The 13,342-nt window shown below is 29.9% G+C and overlaps 1 protein-coding gene across 3 annotated transcripts; it reads right to left on the reverse strand.

Moving 5' to 3' along the window:
- Positions 1-763: 763 nt before the first annotated feature.
- On the reverse strand, positions 764-6,666 carry LOC118061097 (mitogen-activated protein kinase 15). 3 transcript variants are annotated; one of them, XM_073411132.1, is made up of 11 exons: positions 5,934-6,666; positions 4,462-4,870; positions 4,130-4,257; positions 3,948-4,007; positions 3,551-3,700; positions 3,302-3,457; positions 3,014-3,225; positions 2,740-2,841; positions 2,444-2,604; positions 1,312-1,581; positions 764-1,186 (listed from the first exon to the last, which is right to left on the reverse strand). In XM_073411132.1, the coding sequence occupies exons 1-11, from the start codon at positions 5,955-5,957 to the stop codon at positions 1,167-1,169; spliced, it is 1,692 nt and encodes a 563-aa protein (XP_073267233.1). In that variant the 5' UTR covers positions 5,958-6,666; the 3' UTR covers positions 764-1,166. The 3 variants fall into 3 exon arrangements, with proteins under 3 accessions (XP_073267233.1, XP_073267234.1, XP_034930381.1); XM_073411133.1 differs by having other exon boundaries at positions 1,312-1,578; positions 5,934-6,665; XM_035074490.2 differs by having other exon boundaries at positions 764-1,581; positions 5,934-6,665.
- Positions 6,667-13,342: the final 6,676 nt, after the last annotated feature.

Consider the following 13,342-nt stretch of genomic DNA (forward strand, 5'->3'; position numbering starts at 1 on the left):
TCAAATTTAATCCTCAAACTTTTGATTATGCTATATATTTTGTTTTGATTTTTTATTTTAATTTCATACCTTATAATTTAATATAATTTGATTTTTATATTAACTTTAGTCCTTATTTTTATAATTGTTATTTGTTTTTTCTTTTATCATTCTTTTAATTGAAATTTTTTATCTATCAAATTTGATCCTCATTATTTTAATTGCAATTTATTTTATTTAAAATAATTTATAAAATTTATATAATTTTTTATTTCATCCTCTAATCTATTATTTTTATTTGAGATAATTTATAAAATTAAATTTTTTTTTTTTTTATTTTTATTCAACTTTTTAATTTATAAAATTTATTCCTCATTATTTTAATAAAATTAAAAAAAATTAACAATTTATTTTACAACTTCATTTTTCATAATATAATCAAACACTAAAAAATATTTTCCATCTTATTTTCTATAATACTAACATATAAAAAAATTCACTTTTATAAATTTATTTTTTTAAAAAAATCACTTTCCAGAAAGTATTTTGGTTCTTGGTCAAACTGTATTCAAAGTGGATGTTAGGCACGTCTATGTACTAGTGTTGCTTAACGGGAAACTATCAAGAAATTACCAGCTTGTGCTCGAAAGAAACAGATAACGAACAGCCAAAATACTTACTGTCAAGCATAGAAGACACCAAGTAGAGGGTTTTCTGTCCTCGGAGGATCCCAAAATGCATCCAATGACCACCTCAACAGTTACTTGCAATTCAAGACAGGGAATTTAGTGACAATAACAACAAATTTCATTGCATCGTAATTGGCCTTACGAATACAGCCACATTTCCCCCTTGTTGAGACGAATATTCATGTTCAAGTACAAAATAACTTAGACAAAATATAACAGCTTTCAGAAAGAAAACCCCAAAAGCGGGGAAAAGAAAGGGACGACTTACTTTTATCTTGCATAGAATGAGAAGAAAACAGAAAGACTTGGTTAGTCAACCAATCCCATTGCCTTGTTCTTTACTTAGATATCAAACATTCTGTCATTTTGGTTACGGAGTTAAATCTGACTGCAACAAGTCATGAATCCTATCCACTGATTGACAACTTGCAGCTCAACTTCTTTCACCGGAAGGCCCGGAGATTTCTTTTGAAGAACCTAGGCTTGTTAAAAGCACTGCTAAATGTCAGCATTTGAATCTGATGTATTTTGCATGGCAGAAGATCGGTCAGGGATGACGTGATTTAATATAACCACCACCATTAGGTCAGACACGGGCAGTCAACACTATTGAATTGCTACAGGCATTAATACCAGTGATTACCAGGTCCGCCTTGGGCAGCAGCAACTTTCCTTGCCATATACTGAGGCTTTGGCTGCAATCCATTGGAACCTTCAACCCCCTCGTCTTCTCCTCTCTCATTTTTACAGGCTGGGTTTCTTCTCGGATGTGAACAGTTTGCAGTGGTATATTGAGTTGAAATAGCTGGATTCCTTACCATCCTTCGCTGGTCAAGATTCTCTGATGATGGTGCTCCACAATTGTTGTAACGCAGCACCGAACTTACCACTTTCCCAGGTCTTGCAGCACCTGCTGTAGAGAATGGCATTCAAATTACAATCATTGGTGTATCACATGTGTCATCTGGCTAGCAACCGGGGTTAAAAGGAAAGAGAGGAGAAAGGCAGCAATCTAAATAGGCATCAAGCTCAGCAGTACATTGCTTAAATGCACATGTCCTGGCCCATGGATTTTCACCCAAGAAACTTAGAAAAAGATGCACGCATCTTGTATTGCAACACTCTACATTTGTTAAAAATATTTCTACATGTCAAATAACATGCTGAATCAATTGGATTCTATAATCAAGTTGCAAGCAAGTGCATGAAATTTTAAACATATTGATTGAGCGTTCAACTTCAGGACATCTGTGCTTCTGAACATTTGTTTGTAAGCAAATAGCAAAGGAAATGCAAAGTTACACCAGCAATACCCTGATAAAGCAAAAGGAGTAAAATCAACCAATTTGATGAAGGAAAAGCAATTATATGTTGTATACACATCAACCACTCCATTCCTTGCTAACTCAAATAACCTCTATCATTTCTCATGCTGAATTATGTATTTGGAGGTTCTGGGTCCAAAACCTCATTGACTTTCCTAAAAGCTGTATGTGTTCACTCAATTAGTTCATGTCATGCCAACCAATCCACTTGAAAGATGTCAGGAAAACATAAGCTAATTGGTCAGCCTGTGACATCAGACGAGAGGTAAAAAAAATACAAACAAGGTTCAGAGTGGTCTCTCACTCAAATTTGGGAGTCTTAACAGGTTTCAGAGAGGGAAAGAGAAACACAAATGCAGTACAAAATACTTGATTTCCTAGAAATTCAGTAAGACATCAAAGAGAGAGAATCAGAATAGATGTAGTTAACTAAATACAATTATTACAAACCTTGGATACTTTGAGGAACTTGTAGAGGAAGCCTTGTCATTGGTACCCCACTGCTCCTGTCTACATGTGGCTTCTCAATTTCTTTGATAGAACACTTGGATAGATCATTGGTGACTTCTGCTGAATTCTGTATTGTATTATCCGAGTATAATACACATGCTCTGCATGCATGAATTTTCATCAAAGCAGTGGAAAAAATTATAGATTTAAATGAGCAGCAACATATTACCAGGGTATGTAAAACATGCCACAACAATGGACAAAGCACCATTGAAACAATTTATTAACAGGGGTACCTGGGCAATGATGCATGCTGCCTCTCAGGTGGAGTAACAGGAGCACCATTTCCATAATGCTCCTCAAGGTAAGCAAACTGCTTCTTGAAATGATCAACAGCACTGCAATGAAAAAGTTCTCAACATAAAAACTTCTTCCCGAGGGACATTTAAACATCATGAATATCAGAGGAATCTCAAACATGCACTGATACTTCAAACATATGGAATACTGCACATGCTTTGACAAGCATGATGGTATAAACTAAGAATCTTAATTTTACTGTGCCAATACCTTGGGTACATAAAACCAGTTGGCTCTGAACCATCTAAATGCTCTTTCAACATTTTAGGATGATACTCGAGAATTTCTCGGTATATAAGCTCTCGTACATCTTCTTTAGTTATCCTTCGTCTCTCAAATTCAAATTCCATCTTGGTGACTGGTTGAGCAGTTGGCTCCCTCTCAACTTTGGCCAAACCCTTAAAATATGGATCTGCAAGAGCCTGATAAAATGCAGTACAATATGCTCTATTAGAAGGCATGTTATCATGGTGAAGATGAAGAGGTATCAAGATTTACCTCTTCAGCAGTAGGTCGATCTTTTGGTTCAAATGCTAACATTCTTTCTAACAAACGAAGTGCAAGGGGGTCTGCATTAGGGAACTTTTGGGAGAATGGAACGGGCTTCTTCTTTCTCATGCTGCTCAAGTATCTTCGAGCTTTTTCATTGCGTACCTGTTCATATAATACCAACACTTCAGCATTCAGCCAACTGTAAGGACAAATATATGGTTGTGTCTCAAGGAAACTTCATAACATGAAATATACCCTTGCAATGGCTTCGGGTGTTGGCGTTCCCAAAAGATCAGTCATCAGATCCAATTGATGGACTACATTCTTACCAGGAAAAAGAGGTTTTCCTGTCAATAGTTCAGAAAATATGCATCCAATGCTCCATATGTCTATTGCTGGCGTATACTGAAAACAAAACAGAAGTAATGACTAACACAACTGTCACAGGGAGCAAGTTGGAATCTCATAGCATTAACTATTTACAACTCTCTAACACCCAAAAGAACCCGTGCAAGTGGTAATTCTAATTTCAAGTTGTGTTTTGACAAAAAAAAAAAAACACACAGGGCAAGAGAAGCACTCCAAAGCCAGTATAGTCAAAGGAGATTCACAAAGTTTTGTAACAAATTGGTGGTGGTAATGGTTCTGGCACCTTTGAGAAAAACGATCCACACAATTCAGGAGCTCTGTACCATCTTGTTGCAACATAGTCCTGGGATCACAAGAAAAGGAAATAATTAACCCCTAAATGTACAACAACCACCATTTGTAACCATCAAGGGGAACCTCCTACAATGAAATTAAAATGCTACATCAAACTGAGAGAAAACCTACCGTCCAGAAAATGGCAGTTGGGGTATCATTAAAAGCTACTCTTGCAAGACCAAAGTCACAGATCTTGAGCTTGCAGTCAGCATTTGCTAAGATATTTTTGGGTTTCAAATCCCGGTGAAAGACATTGGCTACAAGACCATAAAAAAATTAAACATGATGCAGGAATAATCATTATAAATCAGCAAATACATGATAGTTACATTTCTACACATGCTCAGTGTCAGCATGTAACAAGACTGCACCGCACTTAAGTGAAAGTCAGTAATTACACAGTTAAAAAGCAGGCTAAGAAAAAAATTAAAAATTTAACAGTCAAGAAATTAAGCTATCACCTGTGTGTATGTATTTGAGGCCTCTAAGAAGCTGATAAAGGAAAAACTGATAATGTTCTGGAGTTAAATCATCATTTGCTTTGATAACTTGGTGTAAATCGGATTCCATTAGTTCGAAAACAACATATATGTCCTTGAATTCCCTTCTGGAAGGAGGCAACAAAATGTGCTTGATCTCCACAATATCTGGATGGCGCAGGAGTCTAAGAAGTTTAATTTCTCGAAGGATGCGGGTGGCATCAGAGACATGTTCAAAGATGTCATTAATTTTCTTGATTGCAACTTTTTCTCCAATATGAGTATCATATGCGGAGCACACAACACCATAGCTCCCTTTGCCAATCACCTCCTCTATTTTGTACCTGCTCCCCTCGCCATATTCTGTGAAAAAGTCGACATCCACGGATGACTGCAATACCACATTCAAATGAGCCAAATCATGGACACAAAAAGACACTCCAAATGAAATTTGTAATTACAACCAAACTGAATTTCAATATTAATTAAATAGAGAATTTTCCCACACCATTCCAAGGGAGTTTGTGCTGTGTATGCACACATTACATCAGTAACATGTTTGAGATCATGAAAATATCATCTTCTGGTTGCCATTGCAATCATTTGAAAAGATTACTTCAAATTGCTTCATTTAACATCCTAATCTACTATTGCTTCCCCAAAAATTAAGTTGTTATCCCACAACTTAATTATTGAGTGTAGAGCAATTATTTGGTCTCCATTATCTTTGACACCATTACAATCAGAAGAGCTTGAATATCAACGAGCTCCTTGAGCGTGTCAACAAGAATGCATACAGCTGTGGATGAGATTTATAAATCCAATCAACAGTAAAACTAAATTGGAAATGGAATTACTTCTCCACAAGCAAAATCTGATTCTAGGCCCCATTGGTAATATCTTCATGAATTTAACCCCGCTCCCCCTCCCCAACCCCCAAAAAAAGGGAAACAATAAGAACATGCACACATGTGGTTGACACCTTCTCCGATTTAAAGATATGCAGTGCCTCCCGTATCATAACATAGATTTTTTTTTTTTATATAGAAAAAAGAATTGCATAACATGGAAATAGCAATATTCTAGTGGAACCTGCCACAATTTTGCAACAGGTGAAGATAAACATGTGTCAAAGAAACTTAGACATGAACATGACAGCTGTCCCTTCACACCTTAGTACTCGGGAATTACACACACAATACAAAGAAAGATCCAACACACAATGGATCACAAAACTGAATGAAAGGATCATGGTAATAAACGAAACTAATAACAATCCCTGGCCTACTAGAAAGATTAAAGCATTTTAGCAGACAGTAACATTAGTAAAAACAGATCGAAAACCACCTCTGTAATCCACAAGAACCAATTTGCTATTTGTCCAAAAAGATCATATACATGGAAATTTATGTTCATAAAAATTACATCCTAAAGCTGATGGCTGGATTCTTTACCTTTTTGCGCTGATCAGGCTGCATCTTATTAGCAACAAAGCATCAACAGTCTTCAAATCGATAGATCAACAAGGGAGAGTAAGAACTCCAACTCCAATCCCACAAAAAAGAGGACCAGCCAATTTCAACCTTAGTATAAACGAAAAACACAACCCCGCAGAAGCCAAAACTGATCGAACAACCTCAAACCAGACCTAAAACTTGGGATCACAAAAATAACAGTAAAACTAAGGAGTTCCAGAAGATCAAACAGCCTAAAGAACATAAAACATGCACTATTATGGCAAGATCAACAAATAACAAAAAGGGATTAGTAGAGAAACGAACTTTCCAAGTCTTGAAATTAAAGCAGCTAAATTTGAGTTAAAACAAAGAACAAGGACTCGGTTTTTTAGACTGAAAGAAGCAAGGACAGAGAAGAAGGGAAAAGATAAAGAGAATGTGTGGCCGAAAAATGGCGGAGAAGACTAATGAAGTATTAGCTGCTAAAGAGAGAGAACAGATCAAGGTGAAGGGATTGCCTTAAAAAACCAGCTGATTAACTACAATTTTAAAGAATCTAAAGAGAAGGAATTTTCTTTTTTTCTTCTTTGTAATTCAAAAACAAGAAAAGTGTTGCGAGTGAGGAGAATGATAGCTAAAGCTATGTTCTTGTGGAAAAGTGCTTTTGGATCTCAAAGAAAGGAGAGGAGGAGAAAATCAAGAAGTGGTGTGCTGTACTTCAAGCAGCAAAACCATTTGTTTTTGGAGCTGAGAGATAATTTCACCACAGCTCTTTTTTTTTTTTTTTTTTTACATTTTAAAAAAGTATATATTTTTTATATTTTTTATATATATAAAATAAAAAAATATATTATTTTAATATATTTTCAAATAAAAAAACACTTTAAAAAATAATCACTATTATATTTTTTAAATACCATCTAAAAAAAATGTTTCACAATGTAGTCACCATTTCTTTAAAAATTTAAATTTAAAAAAAAAATTTACTAGTTCTACACCTTTTTAATATACGTTATCAAAAATAAATATTAAAATAATACAATATAATATTATTTTAATATATTTTAAAATTTTTATATTTCCAAAAATGTTATAAGCTAGTATTTGGAAGCACTTTCACGGTAATTTTTTAAAATTTTAAATTCTTTTAAGAAAATAAATTCTAAAATAATATTTTATATTATTAATATTAAAAATAAAATAAAATAATAATATTTTAATATACTTTCAAATAAAAAATATTTCAAAAAAAACACCTTCACACCATACACTCCCGAACACTAACTCAAAGGACTAGAATTTGAAATTTTTTCTTTCTTTTTTCCCCTTGAGAAAAGGTAATTTGGAGTGGGGTGAGAGAGGATAAATAAAAATATGGAATAATTAATTAATTTTTTTTATAGTTTGATTTTAACTTTATTTTTTTTATATATTTTTATAAATTTCATTTTTTTTTCATGAATCAAACAAAACGTATCCATGGGGATTTAAATTGTTATTTAACATGTAAATTGCATGATAAAAAATATAATTTATAAAAGTATATAAAAATTTAAAATTTGGATCAAACTATAAAAAAGTTTTTGTAATCATCCCAAACAATATTTGTCCAATGTCATTTTTGCCTCTGAAGTTGCACCAATATTGCAAATCATTGTTTTAAAAGTTGGACTAACTCAGTAATTGATCCAATTAACTCGAGCTTACACTAGCCTGAGTTGAAAAAAATTAAAAAATAGTTAGTTAACTTTGATAAAAAATAAAAAAAAAAACCCTAAAATAACTTGGAAATCAACACTTTTAAATTTTTTTTTATAAAACAATATTGTTTTGATTTTAAAAAAGTCAGGATAGACTCTTGGATTTTAAAACTATGTTGTATGTATAGAGATTTTTTTTTTATTTCAAATATAATAAACTAATTGACTAAAGTTTTCAAAGTGTGGTGATAATAGTTATTTTTCAAAGTCTTTTCACTCGAAAAATATATTAAAATTTTTTTTTTTGATATCCTCATTAAAAGATCTGAAAGCATCAAAAAAATATTAATTAAAAATAAAAAAAAATTAAAAAAATAATTTTTTTCAAAAATATTTTTGAAACACAAAAATAAACATCAACTAAATCAACCTGAGTGCTCTTTTTGTATTAACAGAATTAGGGTGTGCACTAATTATTATTTTTTATTTTACGAAATAAGTATTAAATTTAATTATTTTTTTTATTACCATTTCAAATACAATATACAAATTAAAATAAAAATAAAAATATTCTTAAGCACATGACAACGTTCTACATCACTTTCATACTATGAAATCAAATCCAAGAAAAATTTATACTTTTCTCTCGTTAATGAGAAATAAAACATAACAATGAAAAACAAAAATACTGTAAAAAATAAGACCTCTGTCCCTAAGGAAGACAATTTAATTTAAATACGATGAGTACCGACCTGTTTTCAATAAAATAGTGTATTTTTTAAATAAAATATAAATATTATTAAACTTAATTTAAAATATTTCTAAATGTAATCTGAAATATATATTTATATAATATAATATTTTTAAAATATTTAAATTTTATTAATACAATATGATATATACATATTTAAACTATTGGCTGACACCCACGCACACATATATAATATTTATCATTTAATATATGTATATTATATATATATATATTAATTATTTTATTTTTTATTTATTAATAAATAATAAATACTTATTTAATACTCGAATCTAATAGATAATTTTAAAATTTTTTACTTGATAAATATTAAAAAATCTAAGCGAGAACGTAGTGTCATCCAACTTGTCCCACGAATTTTATACAGAAACTTAAAAATTCACTGCTTAAGGGCATAATTGTAGTAATCTAATAAAAGATGGGCATAAGACAAACCCAGAATGCAAAACACAGTCATTGATAAATAAAAAAAGAGAAAAAATAGAATAATTTTTGTAGATTGTCTGATTCCACGCGCTTTTCCATGATGCAATCAAGTGATTGACATTTGCAAAGGGGACCCACAAAAAATCGGTGCCGAGCGTGTTCCCCACTTTCTCTGTAAGCGCCTCCGCGTGATCAAAATGAGCAGCGGTCGTGCATGGAACTTTTCTTTTCAGATTTTTTCCATTAATTTTTCCATTAAGCTTTTTGCCAAAAGATGCTTGATGAAGTGGCCTCTACTTTATTTGTCTTGACGATGATGATTTTATTAATTATAATTATTTTTTAAAATGTTTTTTATTTAAAAATATATTATAATAATATTTTTTTATATTTTTAAAATTATTTTTAACATTAATGTATTAAAATAATATAAAAATAACAAAAAAAAAAATTAATTTAAAGTAAAGAAAAAATTAAAAAAAATTTAAAATTTTTTCAAAAATAATTTTGAAACATAAAAACAGATAGGGAAATTCATTTTGAAATTGACTTATTAATAGTTCAAATTGGTTAATTCAGGTTAAGGTAAGTAAATAATTTAAAAAATAATAAAATTAAAATAATATTATTTTAATTTAAAAAGGTTAATTGAGTTTTTATTGAATAGATGGATTATAAGTTCCCTCAATTAAATTAAAAGTTTTTACACAAATAAATAAGTTAACTTCTAAATAAATTTATCGAGTCAAATTAAATTTAATAACAGTAATTTTACTCAATTTCTTTATTAGCCAACAATATGGATAATGGTCAAATAAAAACTAATATCTTAAATTTTTTAGTGAATTATGAGGTTCGGGTAACAAAACTTAATTTTTTTTGGGAACAAAACCACGATTAATTGACTCTATAAAAATTAAAAACATAAGTGAAGTTTTTAAAAATTAAGCATCACTCGAAACGTTTAGGATCGTGCATGACAACATGCATACTTAAAAATAAAACTCTCGACTCTAAAAGTTATTAGTATTGTTTCTTTAACAAGGACTTTAAAATAAATCACAAGGTAACATAGATGATATATAACCCTAATAAAAACAATAATTAATAAATAATAGCAATAGATAGACATCGATTAGTCCAAGAATAACAACAAATTGCCATCGATCCAAGCAAAAAAATAGATAGTTGGTTGTCAAGTAGGTGACACAGTTATAAGAATTTGAAATTAAGGAATTTGTTTTTTTTCTGTGGTTTCAGGTTTAAACCATATAATTATTAATATTAATAGTTACTGAAGAATTACCTTGTCATTAACTTCAAAACCCGTGAAAATTAGTTAAAGTGGACATAGACTAACCTAGATACATCATGTAAAAACAAATAAAAAAAAAATAAACAGTTACAATAATCATAGATTAGTGCTATTTGGTGGCTAATTTTTTCTTGGTTTCTACGTAGCCTATCTCGTTAAAAGAGATGATGATGCTATGTAAATAAGTTTTTAATATAATTATAAGAGATGTATAGAAATCACAATTTCATAAATGTTAGAGCCGTTGAGAAATTGAAAATAAATTAAACAAATACCGATTCAACATGAACGAGAGAGGGCTAAAAGAGGGTTCCACGAGAAAAAAAAAAATTGAAAATAAAAATAAAAATAAATCATCATCAATGAAAGCTAAATATTTGTTTGGGATTGCGTTTGAAAAGCGCTTTTCATAAAATTTGAATTTTTTTTTTTTTTAGCTTGGAAGTAATATGTTTTTGATGTTTTCAAATCATTTTGATGTGCTGATCTTAAAAATGATTTTTAAAAAATAAAAAAATATTATTGACATGCTTTTCTAAGTGAAAAGCACTTTGAAAAGCAACAGCAACCACACTCCCAAACACCCTCTAAATGTTAGAACATCAATAAATCATCATCAATAAAAATAAACTTTTAGCTACTCACCGCTGACTCGCCCACTGCATTTTACATGCATCAACCCACCTTAGTTATTAAAATAATAGGTGAATCGCGCCCCACTGTAAGATGTGATAAATTTTTCTACAATAAAAAAAATGTCAATCTGATAATAATATTTTTAAAAGAGTAAAAAAATATATAAGGCAGAGCTATTCATTCAAATAGATTTAATAATTCTAGTTAATTTAATAATATATTTTTAAAAAATCTATGATTAATTAGAAAAAATATTTGTCAATGTTATTAAAATAACCCTCTAAATTCTTAAAATATTTCAATGATTTTATTTGATAACAAAACAAAAATTAAATGAGAAAATAATAAGAAAAAAATAAAAAATAAATTGAAGGACAAATTGAAAAATAATAATTAAAAAGAACAGAAAAAACCTAACTCAAGTCCGCATGCCAAGTTTGTGGCTCGGTCATGAACCCCACACTAAATAAATTGATTAAAACAATGGATGTCAACTCTAAAGTAAACTAGATGATGAAATGTGAAATTGTAAAAAAAATCAATTTAAAAAACATTAAAAAAAACCCGAATCAACTTGGGTTAACTCAATTAGCCTGCAACTCTAGATATGAGATTGGGGTAACTATGCAGAAAAGAAAGTGAAAAAAACCATGAATCTCAAGGCATGATAACCTAATGTTAAATGATAAAATTAAAAAAAAAATATATAAATTTTTTTTTAAAAAAAAAAAACTAAAAAAGACTGAAGTTAAATTGAACTGATTTTCAACACTTGTGACCCGGGTCATGAGACTAAAGATGCTTTTGAAAACGCGGGCCAACCCTCGTTTCCAACAAATTCAATTTTTTTTGCGAATTTTTTTTAGATCATTTTGATGCATTAATCTCAAAAATAATTTTCAAAAAACAAAAAAAAAAATATTATTTTGATGTATTTTGGCACAAAAATCACTTTGAAAAGCAACCGCAATTACACTCTCATACAAGCATTAAGATTACCTAATAGAAAGCAAATATGAAAAAACTACAAAGAAAAATTTCTAATCATCCAAAATAAAAATTAAAAAAATCAAAATCAAAATCAAAATCAAAATCAAAACAATGATGACCAAATATAGTATAAAAACTACATGAAAGAATAATGAGGTACTAAATTGAAAAATAAAATAAATCAAGAAAAAGATTAAGAAAAAAAACAATTAAAAGAACGAGGACTGGATTGGATAAAAAACACATGAAATAAAATGTCGAGGGATAAAATTGAAAAAAATAATAAAAAAGTAGCAATAAAAAGAATGGGGACTAAATTGGATACAAGAATTAAATGAAATAAAATGTTAAGAGATGAAATTAAATAAAAAAAATCAACTGAAACAACCATTAAGAGCAAAACAAATAGCAATTAAAAAAATAAGGACTAAAATTAATACAAATACAAACTAAAATAAAACATTTAATTTTTGGAATGGTTGACATGAAATTCAAGGATAAAAGAGAGAAAAGTGGAAGGAAAAGAAAAAACATTCATCGGAATGTAATTGTTGCTTTGTCATGTATACACATCTGGCCATAGAGGAGAGGACGATAACGCTTTCAGCACCGTCATGGAAAGTGATGTTTGACCACTAGAAGACACCGCTTAAAAAATATGGGCACCTCTCACTAACTGCCATGTTTGCAGCATAAGTCACCCACTTTTATTATTTTTTATTATATTTATAATTGTTAAAATACTAAGTTGTCCTTCATTGAATTTGATTATAACTAAAAACCATGATGAAAATATAAAGAATTCCATGGATGTTGGTTTTAGTTTTTTTGCTTTTAAGGTAAATGTTGTCATTTCATCATGTAAAACAAGTGTGGGGAAGTATTTAAGAGAGGGAGAACCATGACAAAAAGGGGAGAGGAAGGAAGGAGGAAGAAAAGTGATAAAAGTTTGATTTCTCTTGCAAATTCTCCTTATTTTCTTGTGATGAAAAGGTGAGAATCACTTTTACCATGAATAACAATGTTTTTGATGAATTTCTAAAGTTATCTAATTAGGGTTTATGTTATGAAATATTGAGTTTTACAGGGTAGCAAGGTTTACAATGATGATTTTTGTTTAATATGGTGTTCTAAAGCATGAATGAAGGGTGGGAAAAGTGTTCATTTAAGGATATAAACAAATTATTATGTGTTCTTTTTGAATTTTAGGTAATACTAAGAAAAGATGAAGGGATTTTATTGATTTTAATATCATGAAATTTGTGTTTAAATGGATTAATTGAGTGTTTAAATGAAAGGAAATGGAATGGAATTGTATAGAAATTGAAAGGAGCACGTGGATTTTATTTGTAAGGAATTGAGTTAGTAATTATGATATTGATTATAGTTAGTTAGATTGATTAAAGAAACTTATGGAATTGTAATGGAAATTATGAAATGTTGTGGTTACAATATCATCTTGTATTTGTAAAATAAAAATAAACAGAGGAAATAGAAAAGGCTGAGAGAGTTTGAACTTGTTGGCTTGCTTACCATTTACTTTTTATTCAATGTATTTATAGAGTATTTA

This window comes from Populus alba, chromosome 8 (genome assembly GCF_005239225.2).
Source record: "Populus alba chromosome 8, ASM523922v2, whole genome shotgun sequence".
Lineage (NCBI taxonomy): Eukaryota > Viridiplantae > Streptophyta > Magnoliopsida > Malpighiales > Salicaceae > Populus > Populus alba.

Excerpts from the sequence above, each read along its gene's own strand:
- LOC118061097 (XM_073411132.1), bottom strand. The coding sequence starts at position 5,957 with ATGCAGCCTGATCAGCGCAAAAAG. Across the intron at positions 3,226-3,301 it reads ATCGACCTACTGCTGAAGAG|GCTCTTGCAGATCCATATTT; the intron begins GTAAATCTTGAT and ends GCATTTTATCAG. Across the intron at positions 1,187-1,311 it reads TGCTGCCCAAGGCGGACCTG|ATTCAAATGCTGACATTTAG; the intron begins GTAATCACTGGT and ends AAAATACATCAG.